This window comes from Eutrigla gurnardus (genome assembly GCF_963514095.1).
Source record: "Eutrigla gurnardus genome assembly, chromosome: 10".
Lineage (NCBI taxonomy): Eukaryota > Metazoa > Chordata > Actinopteri > Perciformes > Triglidae > Eutrigla > Eutrigla gurnardus.
The window spans coordinates 23,888,724-23,913,475 of NC_139924.1; the positions used below are offsets into that span (position 1 = coordinate 23,888,724).

Consider the following 24,752-nt stretch of genomic DNA (forward strand, 5'->3'; position numbering starts at 1 on the left):
CTTTGGAAGAGAATCAAGTCTTACTCGACTGTTTCGACTTTAGAATGACTCGGGATCACTTTTACTGAGTGTCGTCGAGATTTCCTGCTGAGTGGAAGAAGGAGGAAAAAAAAGTTTGGGATTGGCTCAAACTTTTTTTTTGTTTGTTTGTTTGTTGTTGTTGTGAGTTTTCTTAACTCGACTTTTTCGGACACATAAAAGTTTGCAGACTTCTGTGGGACAATGGATCCGAGCCAGCACAACCCTCCTGCCGGACACCAAATCGTTCATGTGCGGGGCGACTCCGAGACCGACCTGGAGGCGCTTTTTAACGCCGTGATGAACCCGAAAAACACTATCATGCCTCCTTCCGTACCCATGAGGATGAGGAAACTGCCAGACTCCTTCTTCAAACCCCCTGAACCAAAGTCCCATTCCAGACAAGTAAGCCCGCCCTGTCTCCCCTCGGCCCCTTCCCAGAAATCCCGATTAAAGCAAGGCCCATCCTGCGGGGGCTCCGGCCCGCAGTACGTGACTGCGAGCCCGCAGCCACTTCTCTTGCTCTCGCTACTTTGTAATCGTTTGGAGGCATTTTAGGGTGTCACCACTGTGCCTTCAGAGGAAATGTGTAGTCATATCCTAAATGCTAGGATACAATAGCCCTTTGTTAAATGATGGCTTATTTGCACCAGTAAATTACAACACTGTTTTATTACAAAACATCTGTTTTCAGAAGTTGTAATGAGTGAAATCCCTGCAGAGAAAAGGCCCGTCGGGCCTGCAGGCTGAACAATCTCCTCCCAGCTATTTGTTTATCCTCAGCGGCTGCTCTTATTATTGAAAATAGAGTGTGCAGAAGATTGGAGGATATTATTACATGGAAAGTTGTCAGATTGGCTGAACCTCCGCTTTATGTGTTAGGTAAACGGATTAGATTCATGGCTGTATGGTCATGTGGGATTAATCCCACAGAGTGTTTTTGTAAATTTGCAATCAAGAAACCAAACGATGGTTGAATTCATACTATCGACCCCCCCCCCCCCCCCCCCCTTTCCACATTTCCTCCCCCTACCGTCCCCCATAACTGTTGCTTGTGGTCTCTGTCATGGGTTTCTGTGGAGTTTGGTCGTCAGTGCGCATGCGTTGTTGCTCAGCGAGTCTGCGCTCTCCCACTCAGGCCTTGGATCCCTCCATCCTCAAACAACTCTCCAACTTGCCCGCACATGCACATAATCCCAACTTTCTAGCATCCATGTGAAGAGGTTCTGATTCATTCATGTAGACTTTATGGTCCTTGAAAGTGTGCATATGGAGTGGCCTCATACAGAATTGAATGTGTATATTTATTATATATGAATACAATATTTTTTTTCTTATTGTGACATTTGTATCACGTAAACTAAAATTATTTTTTTATTATGACTATAATAATTGTTACAATAAAACTATAATTATTCTAATAAAATCTTTAACTATAATTATTATAATTACACAGTAACTATAACCTTTTTGACTTATGATATTCAAACAAACTTATTGTTTGGACAAACTTGTTTAGCCTCATAAAGATGAAGAGGTCCCCAGGGAAATCATGTTACATAAAAAAACTACTATGGGACTGCATTCATACTGCTTCTCTTTCCACCCACGACACAGGCGAGCACTGATGCTGGGAGCGGCGGAGTCCTCACGCCCCACCACGTCCGTGCACACTCGTCCCCGGCCTCCCTGCAGTTGGGAGCTGTTACTGGTGGCTCCCTGTCTGGCATGCCCCCACCAGGTGCTTCCCCTCAACACCTCCGGCAGTCTTCATATGAGATTCCTGATGACGTGCCCCTGCCCCCGGGGTGGGAGATGGCCAAGACCGCCTCTGGCCAGAGATACTTCCTCAAGTAAGTATGCTGGCAACAAGTGTCAACACTGTCTCTTGCTTTCTACAGTCCTTGGAAACACCTGGAAGATTTGCAACCTCAAATAATGGGTTTTTGAAAATGCATGGTTTTAAAAGTGGATGAAGAGCACAGAGCGCTGCATATACATCATCCCTGTAGACATCTCTATCTCCTACTATGTCACTATGCAATCCTGATCAAGGCTATGAAATGGGAATTTTAGTTTTGAGAGAAACTTTGACTTTGTGACCTGACAAGACAAGCAGTAAAAATAATAGGCATCTATGTTCTCTAATGTGAATCACCCAACTATCTTATCCCTCCTGTGGAAAATACCTCTCCCTTAATTTGACCAAAGAAAATCTCAAAAAGTGTCCCTACAATACGTTGAGTCAGTGAAATGGTCCTTTACATCCAGCGTATACATGAAGGATCTTCTTAAGCTTCCACAGTGATGTATCTGAATATATTCAACATATGCAGCATCACAAGCACATGTTGATTGAGAAGAAAGGAACATTTTGGTTCTAATCGTCCAAACAACTCCCAAGTTAGCAGAGAAGTGGTCTTGAGGTCGACTCCCATAGTACAGCTCTGTTCGGTGTATATTATGCTGACAATAATTAGCAAATCTGCTACAGTGCACAATGCTGGTCAGTGTGCTCAAAAAGAGACAATTGCAATAGTTGAATTGTAGGTTATTAGATTTGGTGCAAACGTCTTTGGAGGCGCTGCTGTACGTTCCTTTTCTTGAGCTCAGGTTTCAATAGTAACAGTGGTTCGTTGTCGATGCCTCAGACAGCAAAAGACAGACATCTCTGCAAAACTCATCTGCTAAGCAGCAGATCTCCTCCACATTAATGATCCAAAGTCAACTTTTTAAATCGCACACAGTTCATCAATCACATCAAGGGTTGTGAGCGTTTCTTTTTTTAAATTCTCTATTATTTTACTTACGTATTTTACTTCAGTCACTGTAGTTCTGCAAAAAGGTGATATGAATGAGTCATAAACGTGACATCCTTGTCGATAATCAGTGTTTAAGATAATCTGCTCATTGTGAAATGTCCCTCCCTTTGTGTTATAATCAGCAGCTCATGTTTAGAGATGAGTTTGACATTTAAAGTCGTCATTCTTCTTCCTTTTAAAGGCAAAATGCTGTCTGTTGAAGGAAATATTACTCCCTGACACAGGGTCAGAACAAACATGATAGCCTCAAATTTACTTGCATCCAAAAAGAGCTTTCAGTACCAGATGTTTTAAGGTCTCACATCTGGAGAACATCTGGGCCGTTTTGAGGAGGCTCTTCTAAAATTGAACTGAAGGACTGGGAGGGTAAAGGAGAGAGCGAACCCTATTCTCGACTCCCAGGATCACTGCAGTTGTTTCCAGGCCACTGATCTCATGTGCCTCCAGACAATGAAGCAATATTGTAAACTAAATGAAAGCTTAGTTTGGAAAAACCCAGTCTTGTATAACTTGAGTTCAAACGCTTGTTGCACCGTTAAGTTTTGTTGTTTGTAGGACGATGCCAGTTGTTTTTCCTTGTAACTGGGATTTGTCTCTTGTTGTTTAAAAATGGCGTCATCGTCAAAGTATTTCTTCCTCTGCTTTTATGTTAAATAACAGAACAGGACTGTGGATAAAGAATAACTATGTCTATGATTGATTGATTGATAATTGATAAACACTTAATCTTTTAACAATTAAGGTTTTCACCATATGGCAACAGACCATTTTTCTTTATACTAAATTATTTAGAACAATTGACTCTAAAGCACTATCCCATTTTTACAAATGTTATTGTGAAATATTCATAGAAAATAGAGATTTTTTAATTTTATTTTAATATCTGTTCTTATATGTTTATAAGTCTGTTCCACAAGCAGAGCATCTTAGTCTCTATGGCTTTGGAACAATAGTGGAGATGTTCCGGTAAGAACTTTGTTTCAAGTGGGCCGTTGTACAACTAGAGAAAGAGTAGTACACAGTGTTTGAAGGAGAACTCCAGGAGACATCTTCCATACGCCGCACATCAAAGTGCAGATATTTGATCTGGAATACAGGCGGTCTCAGCAGAGCTGCTGGAAAAGACACTCCCCTATTTATAAACAGGGGTTGTCCGACCAAGACGTGTTGCAGGAGGAGTGAAGCAAAGACAGAGAGAGTGTGTGTGGGTGGCTGGGTGTGTGTGTGTGTGTGTGTGTGGGGGGGGGGGGGGGGGGGTGGCTGTGTGTGTGTGTGTGTGTGTGTGTGTGGGTGGCTGGGTGGGGGTGGGGAGTCTGTCACCAGCTAGCAGCGCCGAGCAGAGAGCCGGCCGCTCACATTTCACTCAGGTGACCGCTGTTGTCCTTAGAGATAAGTCAACTCGGGGTGAAAGTTTAAAATGTATTTATTTGTTTAAATAATGCGTTTCTCCACCTCTGTTGTTGACTAGTAGTCTACAGGATCATACAGTTGGGGGGGTTGTCCTCTATGAGTCAGAGCCACGCTGCGGATGCTGTTGTCCCACTCCCTTTAAAAGCCAGGCTCCGCTTTGGTATGAATGGAGCCGTGGCGCTGTGATGGCGCCTCTTTTGTGTCAATGGAGTTAAATGGCAGCCATGTGGAGATGACTAGAAGAGGGTCCAAGAGAAATTCTGGCCCTCCCTTTGTCCCAGCAGTGAAACGGTGATCTTTATTCAAACCACGGGCCTGTTGAGACTCATGTGAGCCTTCCCAAAATAGACAAATGGTTGACAGGAAGTTTAAAGATGGCGCTGAAGGAGGGCAGCAGCTTTCTCGGGAGTTTAAGTGTGAAATGTTCAGCTCTTGTCAGGTTAAGTGTGTACAATAAGGGATTGACCTAGCGTAAGTGAAACAGCTGATAGGTTCCAGTTTGGCCTGATGATTGTCTTTTGAATAGTGATAGTGCTGAAACAATTAGTAGATAATTGGATTATTCAGTCCTCAGAAACTAAACTGGCAACACTTTGGTCATAAATAATGTATACGTTTCAATTTTCTGCCATTTTTGTTCATCATTGTAAATTAGGATTTCAAACTGTTAAAGATGTCACTTTAGGGTCTGGGGAGAAACTATGAGAACATTGATATCAAAAAAGCAATCAACAGTTGAATCCTTTAAATAATTGTGAGTTGTAGGAGTCAGATTTGAGCAATTTCCTGTGAAATCTCTTATTTTGTTTTGACTCTTAGGTAAATAACAAAAACCTTAAGCTGAGGAGAAGTCTGAGAAGAACGGCAGAGTGTCAACAAAGTCTGTTGACCTTTCCTCCTCTTTCTTCCAGCAGTTTGCTGTGGCCTTTGATTTATGACAGCAGGGGCAGGGAGGTTGGGTCACCTTGCTTGGTGCTGGGATGGGGGGCAGGGCCGGTCTCCAGGGCTGGGTCATAAACTAATGGAGGTTTCTAATTTAGACACACCGGTAAACTAGCAGGGGTAATCACTGTTTCCGGGCGCTTATTAAATGCAGCTGAATGAGCTTTTAGTCCGTGGGAAGTCAGCCCTAAGCAGAGGAAAGCTTTGGGGGAGTAGCCATTGTCTGCCCTCAGGGGCAGGTAGAGCTCTGTGTTGATGGACACTTTTGTCTTTTCTCAATTGGATTTTAAACAGTTCTGATGAGTTTGGTTTCCCACAACCAGAATGGCTGACTTGTGTTTCCAAATTAACTTGACTGATTGGAAATGATCAAATTAGTCACCGTGATGAGATCTGTTGATTTCTTGTAATATAGGCTGTTACTAAATTGTTTTTTTTTTTATGTTATTTTTATTTTTACACAGTAAATTAGACGGGCTGAGAACTAGTGAAGCTTCAGAGTACACTATGCAGGGTTTCCTGGACATCTGTTTCACTAAATACAAGTCAAAGAGACCTTCTATTAGAGCAGGAGAGGTCAATTAAAGTGTTTATTTGCACCGTGTGCTCTCATTGTATGCGTCATGTATCTGTGTAATGCTGATTTGCACCATGATATTGTGTTGGGATTCCCAGCAGATGAATGGAGCTTACGTCATAGTAATATAGCGTACATGACCTCCTGTTTAAATTCTCTCTTGTATCACCTGCAGCAGAGTTGACTCTGTTGTCTAATTGCTTTGCTAATACAGATCGTGTACTCTGCTTCTTATGTCAACATCATGCATAAATACTTTCAGTATCAACTGTTATCTAAATAACTTCACCTTGCTGAAAGCTTCAATGTGATAAGTACGCAAATTGGAATTCAAACCCAAGCTGTTATGAAGCGAGGCCACAAATGGTGCTGGGAAGCCTGGCCCGTAAGCCTGCGTGGAGCCCTCATTTGGAGCAACTTTGTGTTTGACAAACTTTTGGTTTATTGACCACAGACAGACAAGGCCCTTCCTGTTCAACTGGGGGCTGTCAGCTCAGTACACAAATGGGACTGTGAGAAAGTCCGGCTAGTGTTTACCAAAGTCTTGATATAACACCTCTGTCCCAGACATCAATGCCTCCACTGTCACTGAGGGCATCTCCACAGAGATGTAGTATCTGAGGAGTGGACCCTCTCAGGTGGGCTTTAGACTTCCCGAAACTACTCAAACACCTCATGGTGATAGAATCATGCCTGGATATCAAAATAAGGAATACTTTGTGTATATGTTGTCAGTTGTGGCATGCATATAGTTTAACTATTTTTTAATATTATAATGAATGTATCATGAGTGTGTGTTAAATTATACTTTTTAATTACTCTTTGAAAATAAGCTTAGTCCTTGTCCTGGTACTTTGTGAACTAGTTGCTTCGTTAGGGGATGTGATGATACAAACCCTCCTTCAAAGGGAAACTTAAAGCTACAATAGGGTCACAGAGGTTGCCCCAATAATCTCCCTAGATGATGTCCTGCTGATAGAGAGGCAGCCAGGCATCCCCAGACAACCAGAGCGGAGATGGTCATCCGCATCTTTAGAGGCCTGATTACATCTCGCCTCCCTCGGTGCTCTCTTTAGTCGTCTGCTTCAACCACCTTCCAAGCATATACTCCCTGGGTGGAGCCACTGTGGCCTGAGGATCCCATTTTTAACATTTGATAACACAGCTGTGGGGTGTGTTTCATCATCGCTACGCTGCCCATAGCTACACTCCCTCGTTTCACACCAGTGAAACGCAGATTTTTGGCATCTGCCTTTTGAAGAGAGACAATTTCAGTGCAACAGACAGTCGATCTGGCCTGAAATCTCCCTTTTGATCGGCTCTTTTGACAGGTAGCAGAGCTTAATCACAGACAAACCACGGAGCAGACTTATTTTTATTTTTGAGGAGAACATTCTCCTCGAAGCCAGAGTTTCCATGGATTGTAAATCTCTCTCTAAATCTCTGAGTTCTGATGTTTGTCATATTTCTGTAATCAGACGAGGTCTGTGAAACAAGTGTAGCACTTGGTTAAACTTCTAAGTTACTCTTTGAAGCTAAATTTAGTTCAATATGTTGATTAACTTAGTAGATAAAATGCTATTTTCTATGCTTATTATATGCTTATTATATATTTTAAAAATGATGTTGATGGGGACTAGCTTCCATGTGAACAACAACACCGAACAGAAAAGTTGAATGCCAAGTTTTGCCTTAATGCGAAAGGACCCCCTCCCTTCTCCTCAGCAAGACACATTATAAATAACGCTGGCACAATAAACGCCACCTTGATAATTGGGCCATCAGTCAAGGAGATGTCAAGTGCCTGGGTGGATCACAAGTCCTACTCTGTGCTCTGCTAAGCCACAGTCGCCATGATGATAGCGTGAGTGAAAATGAGCAAAATAAAGCACTTGATAACGGGTCATGTTTGAACCACATGTTGCACTCTTACTTTTTTTTTTTTGCTGCTGTACCTGGCCATTTACAGTCAGTTTCCCATGAAGAAGCTACTGATGAGTTTTGTTTTGATTCTTTGGTGTTTCACAACATAATACTGACAACATAATACCAACATTCATATTTAGCCCATGTCCACAGTACAGCCGATTTGGCCCACAACACCAAGAAAGAAAAAAAAAAAAGTGGTAAAAGTGGTTGATCATTTTAACATGACAGTGTTTTAAAATTCATGGACACTACTTGGCAGACATTTATTTAATTATCTCTGAAGGCTTGAAAGGTGGCTGTAAAAGAGTGTAGTTTGCAGCGTTGGCAAGTTTGATTATGGCCCTCCATCTTTATTTGCTTTTACTTTTAGCATCATCTTAATGTTTTGGCAGCTTGGACAACAACCTTTTTTTAGAAAACACAAAAACAGTAGGAACATGTGAACATTGTTTTCAACTATAATTGCATTAGTGTGGAGGAGGCCTGACTCACAGCCAGCTTGCTCTGTGTCCACTGCCCTGCCCTGGGGATGGAGGTTTGGGGGGGGGGTGGCCGTCCTGCTGAGCTCGCCGTGGTGTCATGACATGTAAAGACGACACCGAGCAGTTGTGACTGTGGAGGTTGCAGATCATCAGCAATTCCTAACAGCAACTGGTGGCCTCCAGCCGTCCCCAACAGTTGCCATGACATTGTTTTGTTTTATGTTTCGCCGACAGGAAGCGGTGTATAGCCCCGGCCATATAGGGTTCGGGGCAGTTTGAGTGAATGGATTATCTTTTAGTTTGAAAATCTGGTGATGAATTACTGGCTCTTGGTAACTTATTTACCAGGTCTCTGAGTTCCCACATACACACTCTCTGATTACAGAGCAGTGCTTGGAAGCACTCGCAGTGTGTGGCTTTTATCACAGGCTGTTTGATTAGAATCCCCTCTGTTTTGAACCGAAGCTGCTTCGATTGATTTGAGCTACAAACATTAGCCTCCCTGGCTGGGGTTTGATCAAAAATCCAATATTTGTACTCCTCTGTGCTACGGGAAGCACACGTTGAGGGGATGCAGAGAATAAATTCTAATCCGAGTTCTTGGGTCGTATATTTCCATCTGTGTGTTTCACTCGTGGCATTTCTGTTCGGCATTTGTGTACCAGGATGTGCAGGCCTCTCATTTACGATAAGCCCTCCCTTCCCTTATCCCAGTGCTCCTCTCCGAGTCTCCTCCCCCGTTCTCCCCTCCCCTCTATAATAAATGTCATAGTTTCCAGAGTGGGAAGGAGGCAGTGAAGGGGGCAGGGCGGGCGCTCAGAGTGTAACAGGACCACAGCAACTCAGGCAGCCAATGGAATTCAGAAAGATTGCTTCCGTAGATGCTTTTTTTTCTCTCTTCTACTCTTTTTTTTTTCTCCTTTTCTGTAGTTGTCTCAGCCCGCTCCCTGTGACCCTTCTTTCTCAAGGGGCCCCTCCAATCTGAGCAGTTCCAGCTATTTTGCTTGGTGTGTGTGTGTGTTGTGTGTGTGTGTGTGTGTGTGTGTGTCAGGGCTGGGGGAGGGTTCGGTAGGGGATTTGGCAGCTCCTTTGATCAGTAAAGCATAAACAAGAGGGGGCTTCAAAATGGGTTGCATTGTATGGGGGGGAGGAGTGCTGAGTCAGGCCCTCTCGCTCTCTGGCCTGGGATAGAGAGCAGACAGGCAGGCTGGGATTACCGCAGAGGCCAAGAGAATCTCTCACTTCACCAGCTGTTCCAAAATCTGGACTAATGGTGCTTTCGTATCAAATTAACAGCGAGTTGTAAAGAATCCCAGTGGGTGGAAGAGTGTGATGAGTGTAGGGTACCATATATAGATTACTGAGGGTAACTTTTAATTGCATTATGAATAAACTTTTTTTTTTTTTTTTTTTTTTTGTCATGTGCGTTAAAATCATTCATCCATTCCCAGTGGATGAATCTACACGTAGGAGTTGTGTTGCAAAAACAAGCTACTGGGGTATGGTGCTCTGTTTGAGGTGAGGGGGGTCTTTTTAAATGGGATGTTTCAAAAAACAAAACAAAAAGAACAAGTGAATAGTGGGGTTTTAGGTCGTAGCTCAGTCTGTGCCTTTGTCAAGCAGGTGAAAGCTTTGTAAATGTGGCGCCAGATTGTTAAAGCCCCTGACACTCCACAGTGTCCGAGCCACTTCCAGGAAAAAGGACCCCCTGCGTTGAGCCCTGGGACTGACCCTCCCTCAATAGAGAGGGTCCTGCTCGGGAGAGGAGGGCTTCCTGTATTAGCTTTCCATCTTAATCAAGCAACAAGTACCAACAAAGCACTAATTATCAATGCCTTCACAGAACGCAACACAATGCCCCCGCCCCGCTCCCCACTCCTGTCCCGGCAAAGACGAGCCGTAAAATAGATGGAGCAACATTGTTTGACGTTACAATAGTTGTTTTGAAACCAATCAATAGCTTCTTAGACATTTTCAAGTTTTCAGCTCGCCGACAGTCCCATGTTTCACTTGATTTATTTCTAGTCTGTGTCTAGTTTACTACTGTTGCTGTCTACTGTTTTGTTTTTGTCTTTATTAACTGTTATGTACATTTAAATTGAAAAATATTGTGCAGTCTCTCCATTCTGATTCATGATGTAGAACCTTTTATGAATTATGTGGGGGTAAAAAATCTCCCAGTCCCATTGAATCATGGGTTCTGACGGCTTCCTGTAACAGTCATCGTTTACAGAAACCAGGGGTTAGATTCAGTGTTTTCATTAAAGAGCTTGTTGAAACAGCTCTGAGTCATCATGTGACCTGATGTTTTGTATTGTTATTGCCCCTGGTTTGAACTTACTCCTGATTACTGGTAGAAAACACTGATGGTAATTTATATTTTGGCTGTCTTGTGTCATTGCAGCCACATTGATCAGACCACGACTTGGCAGGATCCTCGCAAGGCCCTGCTCCAGATGAACCAGGCTGCCCCGCCCAGTTCGGTGCCAGTCCAGCAACAGAACATTATGAACCCAGCTAGTGGTATGTATATGTTGACTTTATTCAATGTGGTTTTACCAGAGAAGCAGCACATGACATGTATTACAGACCCTGTTCATAACTGTGGGTTTTTCAGCATTAAAGGACCATACCCGTCTAATTCCCCCTGACTTCAACATGTTTTGTGTACATCAGTGTATGCAGTGTTTATTTATGTAGAGCTCAACCTACCTGTTCTGACCGCCATTCACTGCCATTCATTTTGAAACGGTGTGTAAAAACCGTCCCTCCGCTGCATCCCATTGGCCAACAGTTCTCTGGCTGGCTCTGATTGGACCAGCGAGCGGTGAAATAAACAAGCTTTTATGAGATACTGCTCAATGTTGGTTTACGATCTGCAACTCAATGTAGGGAAGAAGACACTGGTCAGAGAACCACTTCACGACATGTCCCAGTTTGAATATGAGGATTTAAAAATTAATTTATGACGGCTGTCGAGCCGTGTCAGCACAAGCCAGAGGTTTCAACTTTCAGCCAATCGTTGACTTTCTTTATACTTTGGTTCCGCCCTCTGAGCTGTCAATCACATCAGAGCAAAGAGATCCGTCGGGCTGAATGTTATTACGCCTAGAAAAATAACAATAAACTGGAATTTGAGCTAGAAGGAGGATTTTAACAACGAGGTGTTTCCATTGCTTATGGAAAAAAAAATGTAAACAAACTATCTAAAAAATATAGCAATTTTGGTAAACATGGAATTGGTTGATGTAAGCTAGCTGGCCGTTGTTGTAAATGGGCGATAGCATTTAATAACACTGGTATGGTCCTTTTTAAACTTAACTGGAGGTTATTTCTGGACATTTTCTTCCTGTCGTACCACATACAGTTGAAGTCAGGAGCAGCCCAGTCTAGTTTCTACATGTCACTAAGACTCTGTGTACATCAGTTCTGGCCATGCATTTGGAATTCGCCCTAGGTGAGGTAAGACGGAGGTAGAACGTGACAGGTCCTGTCTGACATGTTTGGGAGCTCCGTGACTCACAGTTTAGCGAGGAATTCTTTCCGTATTCTTAAATCAGTGCTGGCAACCGATAAGTAAATCTAAAAAAAGAAATAATAGCCTTCAATGTAATGAAAAATAATGTCCTGCTGTTTGTCTTGGATAGCATTTCCCCATATAACCTGTTTATTTGCCAACCAGGCAAACGGAGTTCATTTTAACCGAACCAAAGGGATAAGTTGTGACGCCTTAGATTAAAATGTCCTTTTAAGGTTATAACCCCGCACCCCCCCTCTGTCTGACAACATCTTTTGTTTGTTGCCAGGAAGTAAATTGTTTCTTGCTTTGTACTGAACCTCTGCAGTCTTAAATTCCACCACATTCATGAACTTCACTTTAGAATATCTGCTTTGAATTACGTCAAAAAGAAATATCTCAAGTCGTGACTGAGCCACCAGCATGTCTCCAACTATATTTTTGCCTGTCACCCATCAGGTCCTCTTCCTGAGGGCTGGGAACAAGCGATTACATCAGAGGGAGAAATTTACTACATAAACCACAAGAACAAGACCACATCCTGGCTTGACCCACGACTTGATCCGCGCTTTGGTGAGATTGTTGGTTTCTTTCTTAGTTTAGTGCTTGATTTAAGAATTAATTTAAAACAATGTCTGTTGTCTATTTATTAAATGAAGGCACTTTGATATTAGGCAATCGAAAAGTAATTTATATTTTGTATATTTGATATTAAATTGAACAAGGGCCTCTAGAGTAAAGAGTTTCTTAAAACGTGTGGTTTTTGTGACAGCAGTTTACTTTCCCAGCAGAAAGCTCTGCCTACTCCATAAAAGATGTATCCTCACAATTGTATCAGTGAGTTCTGTTCTTTATGATTCATTGTTCATTTCACCACACCACATTGTTTTGGAGTGACTACCCATACCAGTGGTTGTTGAAACCAGATTTCACCAATCCCCTCCCCCCTCTAAAATCTGCACCTAACCTTTTGTCAGCCATTTTAGTGTTGGAGCAACAGCTGAGTTGGCCATTAATCCCCCGGGCCAAGCTTAAGTTTGACAGTTAGCTTTCAGTGTGTGTGGTGGCCAGGGTTTGGTGAATTAGTGACAGGACCCGGTGCATGTGTTGAGATTTCTCTGGTGGCCATGGGAATGAGCTAATCCTCCCGTGCAAGGAAGACTTCCAGAGATGAAGGTTGCTGCTTATGTCACTCATTTACGCTTCAGGTGTCATCCCTTCATTACAGCAGCATTCCCCAGGGAGACTCACCCTGGTTCACAAAGGCAACGTGCGTGAATCAGCATGCAGCCTGTTAGCCAGTTTAATTTTAGCTGTACTTTTTCTTTATCAAGATTGAGCACTTTTAAGGGCAGTTTTAAAAAAAAAAATTTTTTCTGCTCTGTAATTGTGAGTCGGGACTCTGAAGGCAGGCAGGAAAGTTCAAAACAGAGTTGTAAGGGGATTGGGGCAGCTGGGGAGAGATGGCGGCTCTGATCGGCGAAGCTCTTTGAAGATTTATAAGTCTTGAACACACAAGGCTGCTGGGCCCCTGAAAGCGTGTGAGAGGGTGAACGAGATCATGTTAACTCATTATGTGCCATCAAACATCACTTTGCTCCACATTAAATCAAATCTTTTTACTTAACTATTTGAATGGCTCACATGTATACTTGTATACCGCTTATGTTGCTCATCTGCTGCTGTTTGAACATACATTTATATGTTGAAATTGTGTGGCTCATTGCTTGAGGAAAAAGCTAATTGTATTATTATGTAGTAATCATTATTTGTTTTACATTTGAGCATAGTGATGCTCAGCTTCAGAAACATACACTTCTGCTATGTAGGTCTCCAATCATAAGCCAGCTGCTTTGATAATGGAGGCTAATTTGAGCTTTGAGAAGAAAAGCAGCGGAGTGCCTTTTACTGAGGGTTGTTGCCGGCTGGCTTTCCCCTGCGTGAGGCCCAGTGCAGGCACAGCCCCATTCTGCTCTAGCTCCAGACAGACTTGAATCTCTGCCAGGCCTCTTTATTCTGTGGTCCAACTCTTAATCTGTTCCAGACCTTTTCAGTCAAAGAACTCCAATGTGAGAGGGGAGGTGGGGGCAGGGAGAGGCAAGGCGAAAGGGGAAGAAAGAAAAACAGAGGAACAGAGGGAATATGCCGACGGGATAAGCATGTATCCTCTTTAACATCCAAGGAGGTGGTGAACAGCGAACAAGCCATGAGTGCACTGTGGCTGAGTTTGAAAGGGGGCCGGCCTATGTTGGACATGTTGTTTTCCGAACATAGTACTCGGGAGGAACAGCCGGGCAAAACATACGTGGAGGATACCGGAGTGCACAAATAGATTTCCTCTGGGACTGCAGTGATTTGAGTTGACGCCTTAATGTAAAGCTGTTTGTGAAGCACACACTATATTAACTGTCATGTGATGTTTGTCTGAGAAGTTCAGCGGTAGAGTTGGCAGAGTGTGATGATGCTGCAGTGAGTCAGTTTAAAGGGTCAGTTCATATGTTTGTTTTAATATATGCACAGTGTTGCTTTTCATCTGCTCATATTGTTTGAGATTTCTGCACATAGCACAGATGTGAGCTGCATTCTGTCTGTAGTGAACCCTAATGTGAGCTATTGACTGTTTTGGGTGAACTGATTATTGAACAGGGATGCCGTCCAGGTTATTTACACAGTGAGAAGAATTTTATCTTGGTTTCTTCAACACCCTCACAATGTTATTTATAATATGACTATAATCGGACAGGTAGATCCAATAACATAATTTGAACCTGTTGTGAGGTAAATAATTCCCATGTGGGCTGGCCTACACTGTGGATATTTCCTGACTGACTGAGGTTTTTTTCCATCTCCTTGGCATGCAGAGCCAGGTCAACACAGGCTGGCTTTCCTCAGACCTTACTGTTGGACAAGATGATAACGCCACGTTTGTATCACATCCAGACTGTTTCTATACTTTGCTTATCTCAACCCTAGAAACGCAACACCTTCCTAAAAAGGCCTTTAAAAAAAAAAAAAGTGTCATATTGACAGCAGTCAAATATTTACCACACCTTCAAAGGTGCTGTGCCCTGGTCACATAGAGAACTTCCCACAGCTGGCACACCCTAAACCCTACCTGCCCCAGGTGATCTTGTGGTGTAATACGCCTGGCAGTGTGATGGGCTGATAAGGGCTTGTGTTGCTGGCTCGTTGTGTTGCTGGCTCGCTGTGTTGCAGGCGTGCGTGAAGAAGACAAAAGGCAGACAGCATTAACTTGTCTCTTATCTGCCTGGCCCACCAGCTATCACCGCTCATATGTGCTGCTGACTTCAACCCCCCCACCCCACACACACACACACACACACACACACACACACACTCCGTCTTCTCAGCTGGGACTGGCCTCCATTTTCATGTTATCAATCTGGCCCTGGACTGAACCTGTCCTTCGCTCCTATCTCACCCACAGATGTAATTCCCTTCTTCGATATGCTCATTGTTTGTGCATAGTTCCTCCAGTCACATTGGTTACTGTTAGCTGTTTGGTCTGTGAGGGAGTCCTTGACTCAGTGGTCCGGTGGAAACTCAGCTGGAAGACTGCATTCGTCAACATACAGTTTGGTGCATCATATGCCCTACTCCCTTTTTTTATTGCATACTCTTCTTCAAAACGCACGTCTTTTTTTGAGGGGAAACATAGTTTTTGGATACGTTAACATCGGAGTGTTCGGCTATGATAACATCGTACTCACCGTAGTGATTGCTTATGTCAGGGAACACAGCGGTATCGATACAATAAAGTCAGATAGGTTCAAATAGGTTGAGATCCTGGTTTCTTGCCCTCAGTATAATGTTATTATCAGAGATAGAAATGATGGTCCACCTATTTAAAATAAAGACCCAGGTTGTTTGAAACCTCAATATTGCCTTTAACGTGTGGCCTTGTGTATTGGAGAATTTTTCTTGATATACCCCTACTTCAAAGCTCAGGCCTCAACAGATCTACAGCTGCAGACATTGCCCATGTGCAGCACCTCTGCCTTGAGAACAGCTAATGGTGCCCTGATGGTGGAGTGATCCAGCCACAAAGGCCTCAGTATCTGCCAAAGATAAGAAGCGGAGAGAAGTAATACACTCTCCCATGGCTTCAGCTGATGTGTGTGTGTGTGGGAGAGAGGAGGCGGCTCCATGGCTCTGTGTGTGTTTGTGTGCATGCATATGTGCTGGGGTGGGGTTGTTGGGGGAAGCAGCGTGAACAGGGAGGGAGGGAGGAAGAGGGGGGGTGACGGCAGGCAGGGTGGGGCCTGCAGAGCTTCCCAGGGAGAGCCCTGAGCCACAGTTCATTCAGCTCCTGAGATAGTGTAAACAGACAGTGATTGAATGGTGATGAGAAAGGTGCCGGGGCGGGCAGGACAGCACAGAGAGGCAGCACCGCATGAAAATTGTGGCCCCGTCAAGGCTTTGTTTTGGTTGGTGCTTCAAGCGCATACCCAAACAGCTCTCCCCATTGGTTCCATTGCCGTTACACCCCTTGTGGTCGAGCATATTTGCTTCTCGTGCTCCACTATACTGTTAAAATGTGTGACCTACTTTGACACAGATTGCTTCTTTATACCCATGTTTATTCGACCCACCCTCACTAAAGTAAAGAAAAACGCATTTCAGCGTGGAACAGCTGTGATTTCAAAAGCACGCACAGTTATTCTTATAATATTAACACGGAGTTAGCTTGATGATGCACAATGCAACTACGCTTAATGGGTAGAACTAAGGTTGATGGTGGTACAGTGTTTACAGAACCTGATGTGGGTCTATTTTAAATGAATAGATCTGATGTGCACAGACTTAAAGAGACAGTCAGTCTGCTTCGAGGGAAACAACAAGCACAATGAAAGGATAAGTCATAACTGACTAAGACGGGCTCTGTTAGTTTCGTGCATTGCATCAGAGAGTGGGAGGGGATCAGGTCTTACAGGAATAGAGGCTGTTTCAGACGCGAGGTAGAAAACTTGTGTTGGGACTTCCCTTGTCCTACATAACCTGCTGCACTGGCTTCACTTCACCTTGTAGACAAAAAAACTCAAGTTGTCAATCTTGTTATGCAGCCAGGCATTATTGGGTGTAGTTGCAGAGTGTGTGCATAGGTTGCTGCAGAAATATATAATTATACATCCAAGAATAGTTATTGTTAAAGCTGCTTGCTTCTTATTAGCCTAAACACAGATTGTGGGATGGGACACCTTTGTCTTTTCCATCCCACAGACACAGAAGCTTTTCCCTGTTCGCTATATAGATATTTTGCTCTTGTTTTTGGACAGAAGGAAGACTATACTCAACCTGGACGAGGATAAACTGGTGTTTCCAGTTCATCCATGTCATCCTCTCTACTTCCTTTAATATAAAGCAACCCCACACAATCTTTTCAGACTTTCAATTGCTCCTTTAAAAGTCCCTGTGTGCAAAGTCTAAAGTGAACACTATGCATATTATACAGTAGTAACAGATTTGAACTCCTCTCTGTCTCTTTTGCAGCCCTGAACCAGCAGAGGATCTCCCAGAGTGCTCCAGTGAAGCAGGGAGGGCCGCTCCCTCCCGGAGTCATGGGGGGCAACAACCAGATGAGACTGCAGCAGATCGAGAAGGAAAGACTCAGACTGAAGCAACAGGAGCTGCTTCGGCAGAGACCTCAGGTCAGGAATCCGAGTCAAAGCCGTTTAAAAAATGTTAAAGTACTGTGGCCTCATGAAGAAACTAACTAGTATCAAAAAGGTCATTACTTTCAGTATGCTTACATCCCTCAGTGTAGTAGCAAAACACTGGATGCTTGACTGCTCCCTAAGTTGAATGAGGGCATCAGCAAAATGTTTCTTTGGAAACATGATTTACTATCTTGTATAGATCTTCAAATATGACTCATCATTGACAGGTACAGCGATGTATGTTAAGCTCCTTTGATCTGTCTTCATTGTTACACCGCCCTGCAATGAAGTAGTCTCGTGAGTCATATGTGGTCATTTTATCACTTCCTTACTGGGATGTGTCACTGGGTGGTGCAGCCGCGTCCAGGAGTTTACTCAAGGCCGTGTCATAGCACCAGATACAGAGCTTTATTATTATGAATGAGGGTGACTTGTTTACCAGGCCATCGCCGTGGGTTGTTTAAAGTTCACAGTGTAGGAAGTGACCTGCATGCATGCATGCATGCTTCAGGCTGTAGAGGGAGAAAGATGATTTGGTCTGTCTCTACTGTAAGTCCTCAGAGCACATGCACTGCAAGCTGAAGTTATTGTTGACCTAATGAGACATCATGTGAAGGAGAAATCTGGTTTGCAGAATGGGCGACAGATTAAGACGTGGTTATCACAGAAACATTTCTGCTTGAGAATTCAGATTTATTTGCCATGTCAAAGCCTTAAACTTGTTTTCTTTGCATCTTCATGTATGAAAACTAAAGTTTTAGAGTAACAAGGCTGTTTCAGTGCAAACATTTAGTATTTCCTGCCTTCCTTTACTGATATCTCCTGGTTTGTGTGCATATATGCAGTGATAGGGTTAGTGAGTGAGGGTTTATGGGACAACTCCACCTACTTCCAAGGTGCATGAAGGAGGGAAAAAGTGTTAAAACTGCAGCAACCCGTGTAGTATATAGAACAACAGGTAAACCAATGATAAAGTTGTTCTACTCCAAGAATATTGACCTCTTTAGGAAAGCATTAAGACACGCAAGAACCTCAGTTATCCAAACCTCCGACATGCTCACTTTCAAACAAAGAGCTTTTAATTAAAATGAGAGCTGGACTATGGTCATTGCTGTAACTGTTCAGATGTTTGGAATGGGCCACGCTGTGTCCTGTACACCCAAATGCTTTCCACATGGCAGAAGTATGATGAAGTGCGGGGTGGCGATGTTTGCAACTTGCTGGTGGCGCTCCAGCGCTGACGCTGCTCAGTCACGCACAAACAGAGAGCCAATAAAACTATAAAGGTTGTTTACAGTACACAGCCCTGAACCTCTCTTCATTTAAAAAAAACAGATTGTTTACATGTGTGCAAATAGTCATTTGAGAAGGAAGCACCTTTTAAGCCCTGCTGTGAGTATGGTTAAAGAAAAACAAAGGATAACAAGCATCTTTTTACTTTATCAAGGGGGATTTAAGGCTTTTTATTGATCATTTATGTCGTTTTCTAGTCAACCACGACCAATAAAAGCATCTACTGAGCTTCTAGGTCGTTGGCAGCACTTTTACATGTTTACTAAAAGCATTACATCTAATTGGCCGCCTTGATGTTGTCGTCTACGACCCTGTATAAGTTGAATGAGAAACGGGGACAGTGGTCGAGTCACGTTCAAGGACGTATAGAGGAAGGAGGTGAAAAAGAACATGACTTCATATCCTTGGCCTTATCCGATCAGAGCATGATCCCAGCATGTGTAGGAAACAATTGCGTCCAACTGTTGTCGCCCCCTCATGTAATTTGACCCTCTGCCAACGTAGTGCTCTCCATTCCTCCCCATGCCGTCTGTGTGTAGTTCCTTGATTTAACATGACAGAAGAGCAGCAGGGGTTAACGGCATATGTGATTATATGAAGCTTTAGCTGTGTATTTTTATATTTTGGGGTTAGGGTAGTGCTTGGTTGTGTTTGCTCATGGGTTTTGTGTTTATCGTCAACAGGAGCTCGCTATAAGGAATCAGCTGCCTACCAGTATGGATCAAGATGGTAGCACGAACCCTGTGTCCTCCCCTATGGCCCAGGATGCCCGGACCATGACCGCCAACAGCTCTGACCCATTCCTCAACAGGTGGGACTCGCACAGAACCCAGCAGTAGCCTCCTAAATGTCCCCTCGTACAGCACAATCACAGTGGGTGCACTTGTAGGGGGGCTTCCACTCGTCACACTTAACGTATGTTTGAGGTTAATCTGTGTGCCGGGCTGTTAGAGCTCCGCTCCTAGAGTTACACAAGTGGTACAAACAGAAGGCCAGTCTCTGAGTTTAACCCTCCTCACATGGTAATGTCTCATCCAGACCGCTTTGTGCCGGCGTTCACTGCACAAGGATGACCTCTGCTGTACAACTGCTGCAATAGGAAACCTAAATAGTGATGTGAAAGAAAAGACAACACGTTATTGGAAGCAGAGGTGGACAACTTCCACAATTTGTGTTGTAACGACACAAACCCAGAAGGACTGACCCCAGATCTGAAAACATCTGCACCTCGAGAAACTTCCCGTCCCTCTCTGTATGTAATCGCTGCTCCATGGCATTCTGGGAAGCCATGCTTAGCAGTTCAAGCTCTAGTTCTTCTCTGAGCGGATGAAGTAAGAAGAGAGCTGAATAGCAAGCAGGCCAGCAGAGAACATGTGGTCCAGTCAGTAGACAGGCCAACCTAATCTCCCCTCCTCCCCCTGTTGCCTCCGCTCCCCTACTCTCACAATGGCCTCATTCATCCTGCCTCTGCCATACTCTGCCTACATATTTTTCCTCTGCTAATTAGTATAGGCTTGGTAAATGTCCTCTCTCTGCCTCTTTGTCTCTCTGTTGTCCCATTCATCGTTGCTCTTTTTGCTACATTCTGCCATCGAGAGCGAAAAAAGTGAAGCTCGCTGTCACCGTGGGTTACTTTCCACAGTCGTTCAAATAGATAAAACTGTTGGAAGTTGGATGTATGCTGAAGACTCCTCCGGGGAATTAAGACCACACTGTTACTTTTCAGCCTGTGTGCTTTTAATAACCGAGTGCGTTTGCTTTATTGGATCAGTTAATTACATTCACGCCGGCTTCAAAGTGGTTCCGTGAAGGTCCTTGAGGTCATCCGCAAACTCTGCTGAGACCAACAGCTTGTTATTTCCTCCAGTTGGATGGAAATCATGGTGTTTATTAGCCATTGTGCAGAGTTTATAACCCAGATTTCTTTGTTTTGTTGTTTTCTAGCGGGACCTACCACTCCAGGGATGAGAGCACAGACAGCGGCTTGAGTATGAGCAGCTACAGCGTCCCTCGCACTCCAGATGACTTCCTCAACAGTGTGGATGAGATGGACACAGGTGAGGCTGGAAATAAAGTCCAGGAACTTTCTGTAGTTGTTGGGATCATTAGACAAAGATGGCTACCTGCACTTCTAGCCTTGTATTCTCACTACATTAACAAAAAAAAAAAAAAGTTGCTTAAATTAACAGCCTCACAGTTCTTTTCCACCGTGCTAGTAATTATAACTAGGAGTCTGGTCTTCCAAACATTCTCTAGCTTGCTTCGTTAAATCATGTAAAGGAGACATTTTGTGCACATTTTCATACTTTTATTTACGCTTTCTACTTGAACGTGTTCACATGCTTTAATGTACAAAAAACATTACTTATCTCATGATTTCTGTGAGTGACAAATGGGAAAATGTGGAGGTCTAATATGGAGGGATAGCGCCGTAACCGTCACCTGCAAAACAAGCTATGGAGCAGTGGGACAATACGTCCACTAAAAGTGCTTGTTTTTGCCACTGATGGGCTCAGATTGTGATTATAAGTGATAACAGTTTTGAAAGAGTTGTGCTTGCTCTGTGGGTCATAGTCGCACACTCGGAGTAGGCGTCGATATGGAAGATCAGCTGTCACATCGGTGGCAAAAACGGGCTTCTCTAGTGTTTCATATGTTCCCTTTTTAAAAATGTTTTTCCTGTTCATTAGGGGACCCTCTTCCACCCTCCATGGCAACGCAGCCCAGTCGTTTCCCCGACTACCTGGACGCCATCCCGGGAACAGACGTAGACCTGGGCACTCTAGAGAGTGAGAGTATGGCAGTGGAGGGCGAAGAGCTGATGCCCAGTCTCCAGGAGGCCCTGAGCTCTGACATCCTCAATGACATGGAGACAGTGCTGGCAGCTACCAAGATCGACAAGGAGAGCTTCCTCACGTGGTTATAGAAGATCCGAGCAGGACGCTCCTTTTACTCCTCTCCCCACACTCTGAACTGCTGCCTGCTCTTACCTGTGAAGGAGAAATAGATGCTTTTACAAGACATTTCAGCGAGCCTCTCTGGACTTCTGTTTCATTCTCGCCGTGTAAGGCCAACCTCTTTTGAGGCAGTATTGTTCTTTTCTTTTCACTGGTGTGTTTTTTTTTTTTCTCTTTTTATTTTGTCTGTGTCTTCAAGGCTGGCCCATGAACAGACAATAACGCAAGGGTCCCCAAATCTTTCACAGATCTGTCAGTGAATCTAGGGCATCTTCACCTAGAGCAGGGGTCATTCCTTCCCCCGGCCTCCCCACATAGCTCAGCTGGGCGGGTGCATGTACTCTTCTGCAAAGACTGCCGTCGTCGGTCATCACCTGGAGTCTCTGGTGCCTCTTTTTCTTGCAATATAGCGTGAAGCAGCACTACTTAACTGCATTTGGGACTATTGCATCTAGCTTAAGTAGCTTTATATTTTGCCTTGTAAGTTTTTATCCTTATTTAGTTTGTTTTCAACGAGCCTGAGAAACCAAAAATGATGTATTTGAAGCATAAAGAACAATACTGATTTGGAGTAAAGGTAATGTGAGGCCCAGTTTTGACATGTTGCTTTGCTTTGGGGGGGAGGGTTAGTAGCCTGGGGACCGACTACATTGCTGCTTGGCTGTGCCAGCAAGTCTAAGTTAAACCTTTGATAGATCAAGTGCCTTCAGTTGTATTTTTTTGAGACGCGAGCAACACGAACAATTACTTCTGTATTGCGGCAATAAGCATTAGGCTGTATTCATTTACATCAGCCACACTTTTCCTCTATCAATAATCAAAATTGTATTTTTGTTTTATAAACACATAAGGGGATTTAGGGATTTCTGTTTGTTTTTTCTAAACATAGCTTCCAAGTATCTCAGTCTTATCCAAGCCTAATTCATGATTCATTCTTTGTTTTATCTTTTTAGTATCCTTTTATTTTTAGGTTACTACATATGTATGATACCTTTAGATCAAATGGCATTTTGCTTCTTGTTTTTAATAACTTTCATAGATGAATTAAAACATTTTTAACAGGGTTCGACTGTTATCACAGCACACCACTTCAACAAGATGAAGTCTGCCAAGACACAGTTTTTTTTTTTTTTAACCATTTAGCTGATTCTCTTCTTGTCTCTCATTTACTATATACATATTAGTGTTATTGTTTATTTGTTGATCACATGCAGCTTTTACTATCTTTCCTAAACATTAACCAAAAAGGCAGATCCCTTCGCTAAATGGAAACTACAGCTCTTTGATCAATTAAACCTTGTGACGGTGTACAGTATACAAACGTTACAACGTTTGAGAACGGTCTTCCCGAGGGGGGAGCAGAGCCCCTCTGAGCGATGCTATGTGTTGAATTGAGGGGTTTATAGACTACAGCTTGGACAAGTTTAAGCAGGTTTGAGAGTCATGTCGAGGGGTAGTGTAGAAGGCCATGGTTTGACTGACAGCGGTGAGTTAAGCGGATTGTTGATTTTTTTTTTTGTTTTTTTTTTTTGTTTTTGTGAAATAATTAAGAAACAATCAGTTATCTCATTCAGGAATTGTTGTGGCAGATTCCAAAGATGTTTTTGTAATGACGCCAACACTTATTTTTGCTTCAACTTTCAGAGTCCAGAACAAGTATGATTTGTAAATCAGCCTCTGTATGAACACACTGTATAAGCTAATGAGAAAATGATGTCGGTTTGAAGTGTTAATGGACATGTCTGAATAGGTCTAGCAGAGAGATTTTTTTTTTTTTTTTTTTTTAAGACAAGATGGTTGTGTTGAGTGACTAACCCTGAGATTTAAGGATGAGGTTTCAGAACAGAGAAGAAAGTGATTCTTCTACAAGCGCTCACATGTTTACATTATCTCTGAGTAAGAAACTGCTAAAGCTGCAGTGGAGACAACACAATGACAATTCTCTCATAATCACATTATTTTGATGTTTACACTATGACTACATCATTGCATGACTGCAGTAACCTTTTGAATAATCAGCCTGCCATGCATGCCCTCGGTTGAGGCCTAGCAGGGTGATACACTGATTCTGTTGCCAACCAATACATATTTGGTAGCATTAACTTGATGGAACAATATTGTTTTGTTTGTTGTTTTTTTTGTTTTTTTAGATCAGAGATCATGAACAATTTTTTTAATTCTGTGTGAAAAAAAAACTCTTTTTAGTTTTGATTTTATTGATCATGTGTTGATGGATTTAAGATGGATAAACAGTGTTGGTGAAAACAATGCAACTAAAATGAGTGGTACACTACAGTGCTTGTATTGCACGGCTACAGTTTTCATTTTGATGCAATGCCGCATTTTGTCACACAAACCTGATTTTATGCTTACTTAGTGTGTAATTGTCAGAGCATATTAGCTGTTGATTGTCATTGTAGCAGTAGAACTAATCACACAAGTTAAAGGATTTTGTTTTAGAGTTTTCTAAATGCACATAAAATGAAATTATATTCAGTAATGATCTGTTAATTTTTTTTGATAGATATGTGCATGTGTTTTAGAAAAATAAATTCTGTTACATTATATCTTGCTTCATATGATACTTTGAAATTGGCCTGAAATAAAGTATATACTTTGTGGTAATATTTTCCATGTGTGGTCTTGTATTTCATTGTTTGTATTTTCAAAAATGTATTCTAAATATCTATAAGCTTTTATCGTGTTGATGGAGATACCTTAACCCTCCTGTTATCCTTAGGGTCAATTTCAGTTTAACCTTGATTCAGTGACTTTTCCTAATTGAATGGGGGCAAATAGGTAGACATAAAATCAATAAGATGATATTCTGTTGTTATTCAATTTATTATGTTTTATTTTGAAAGCATTCACCAGAAGTGCTTCTCATATGTTGCAATTCCTCACTGCTATCAACAGGTGACACTAAACGTGGAAATTATTTTTTTAATCTATTTTTTTTAGCATGCTATACAATGACTTTTTATGACAGTTGTGACATTTTTAGCCAGTTTTATGACATACTATATTATGACAATTTGACATTCTATACTGTGACTTGGTAATGGTATTCTATACACTGACTTTTTTTGTAGCTTACCTTTCATTTTCATTACTTTTACCACATAAT

The 24,752-nt window shown here is 42.7% G+C and overlaps 1 protein-coding gene across 1 annotated transcript; it reads left to right on the top strand.

Annotated features, from left to right (window-relative positions):
* Positions 1–158: 158 nt before the first annotated feature.
* Positions 159–24,252, top strand: yap1 (Yes1 associated transcriptional regulator). Its single transcript, XM_084019504.1, has 8 exons — positions 159–423; positions 1,636–1,871; positions 10,585–10,703; positions 12,157–12,270; positions 17,209–17,366; positions 19,352–19,479; positions 20,613–20,725; positions 21,359–24,252. Exons 1-8 carry the CDS (start codon positions 223–225, stop codon positions 21,592–21,594), a joined length of 1,305 nt encoding a protein of 434 aa, XP_083875630.1. The 5' UTR covers positions 159–222; the 3' UTR covers positions 21,595–24,252.
* Positions 24,253–24,752: the final 500 nt, after the last annotated feature.

Coding starts and splice junctions, on each gene's coding strand:
- yap1 (XM_084019504.1), top strand. CDS start 223: ATGGATCCGAGCCAGCACAACCCTCCTGCCGGACACCAAATCGTTCAT. Junction 424..1,635: donor CAAAGTCCCATTCCAGACAA/GTAAGCCCGCCC, acceptor CCCACGACACAG/GCGAGCACTGATGCTGGGAG. Junction 20,726..21,358: donor TGTGGATGAGATGGACACAG/GTGAGGCTGGAA, acceptor CCTGTTCATTAG/GGGACCCTCTTCCACCCTCC.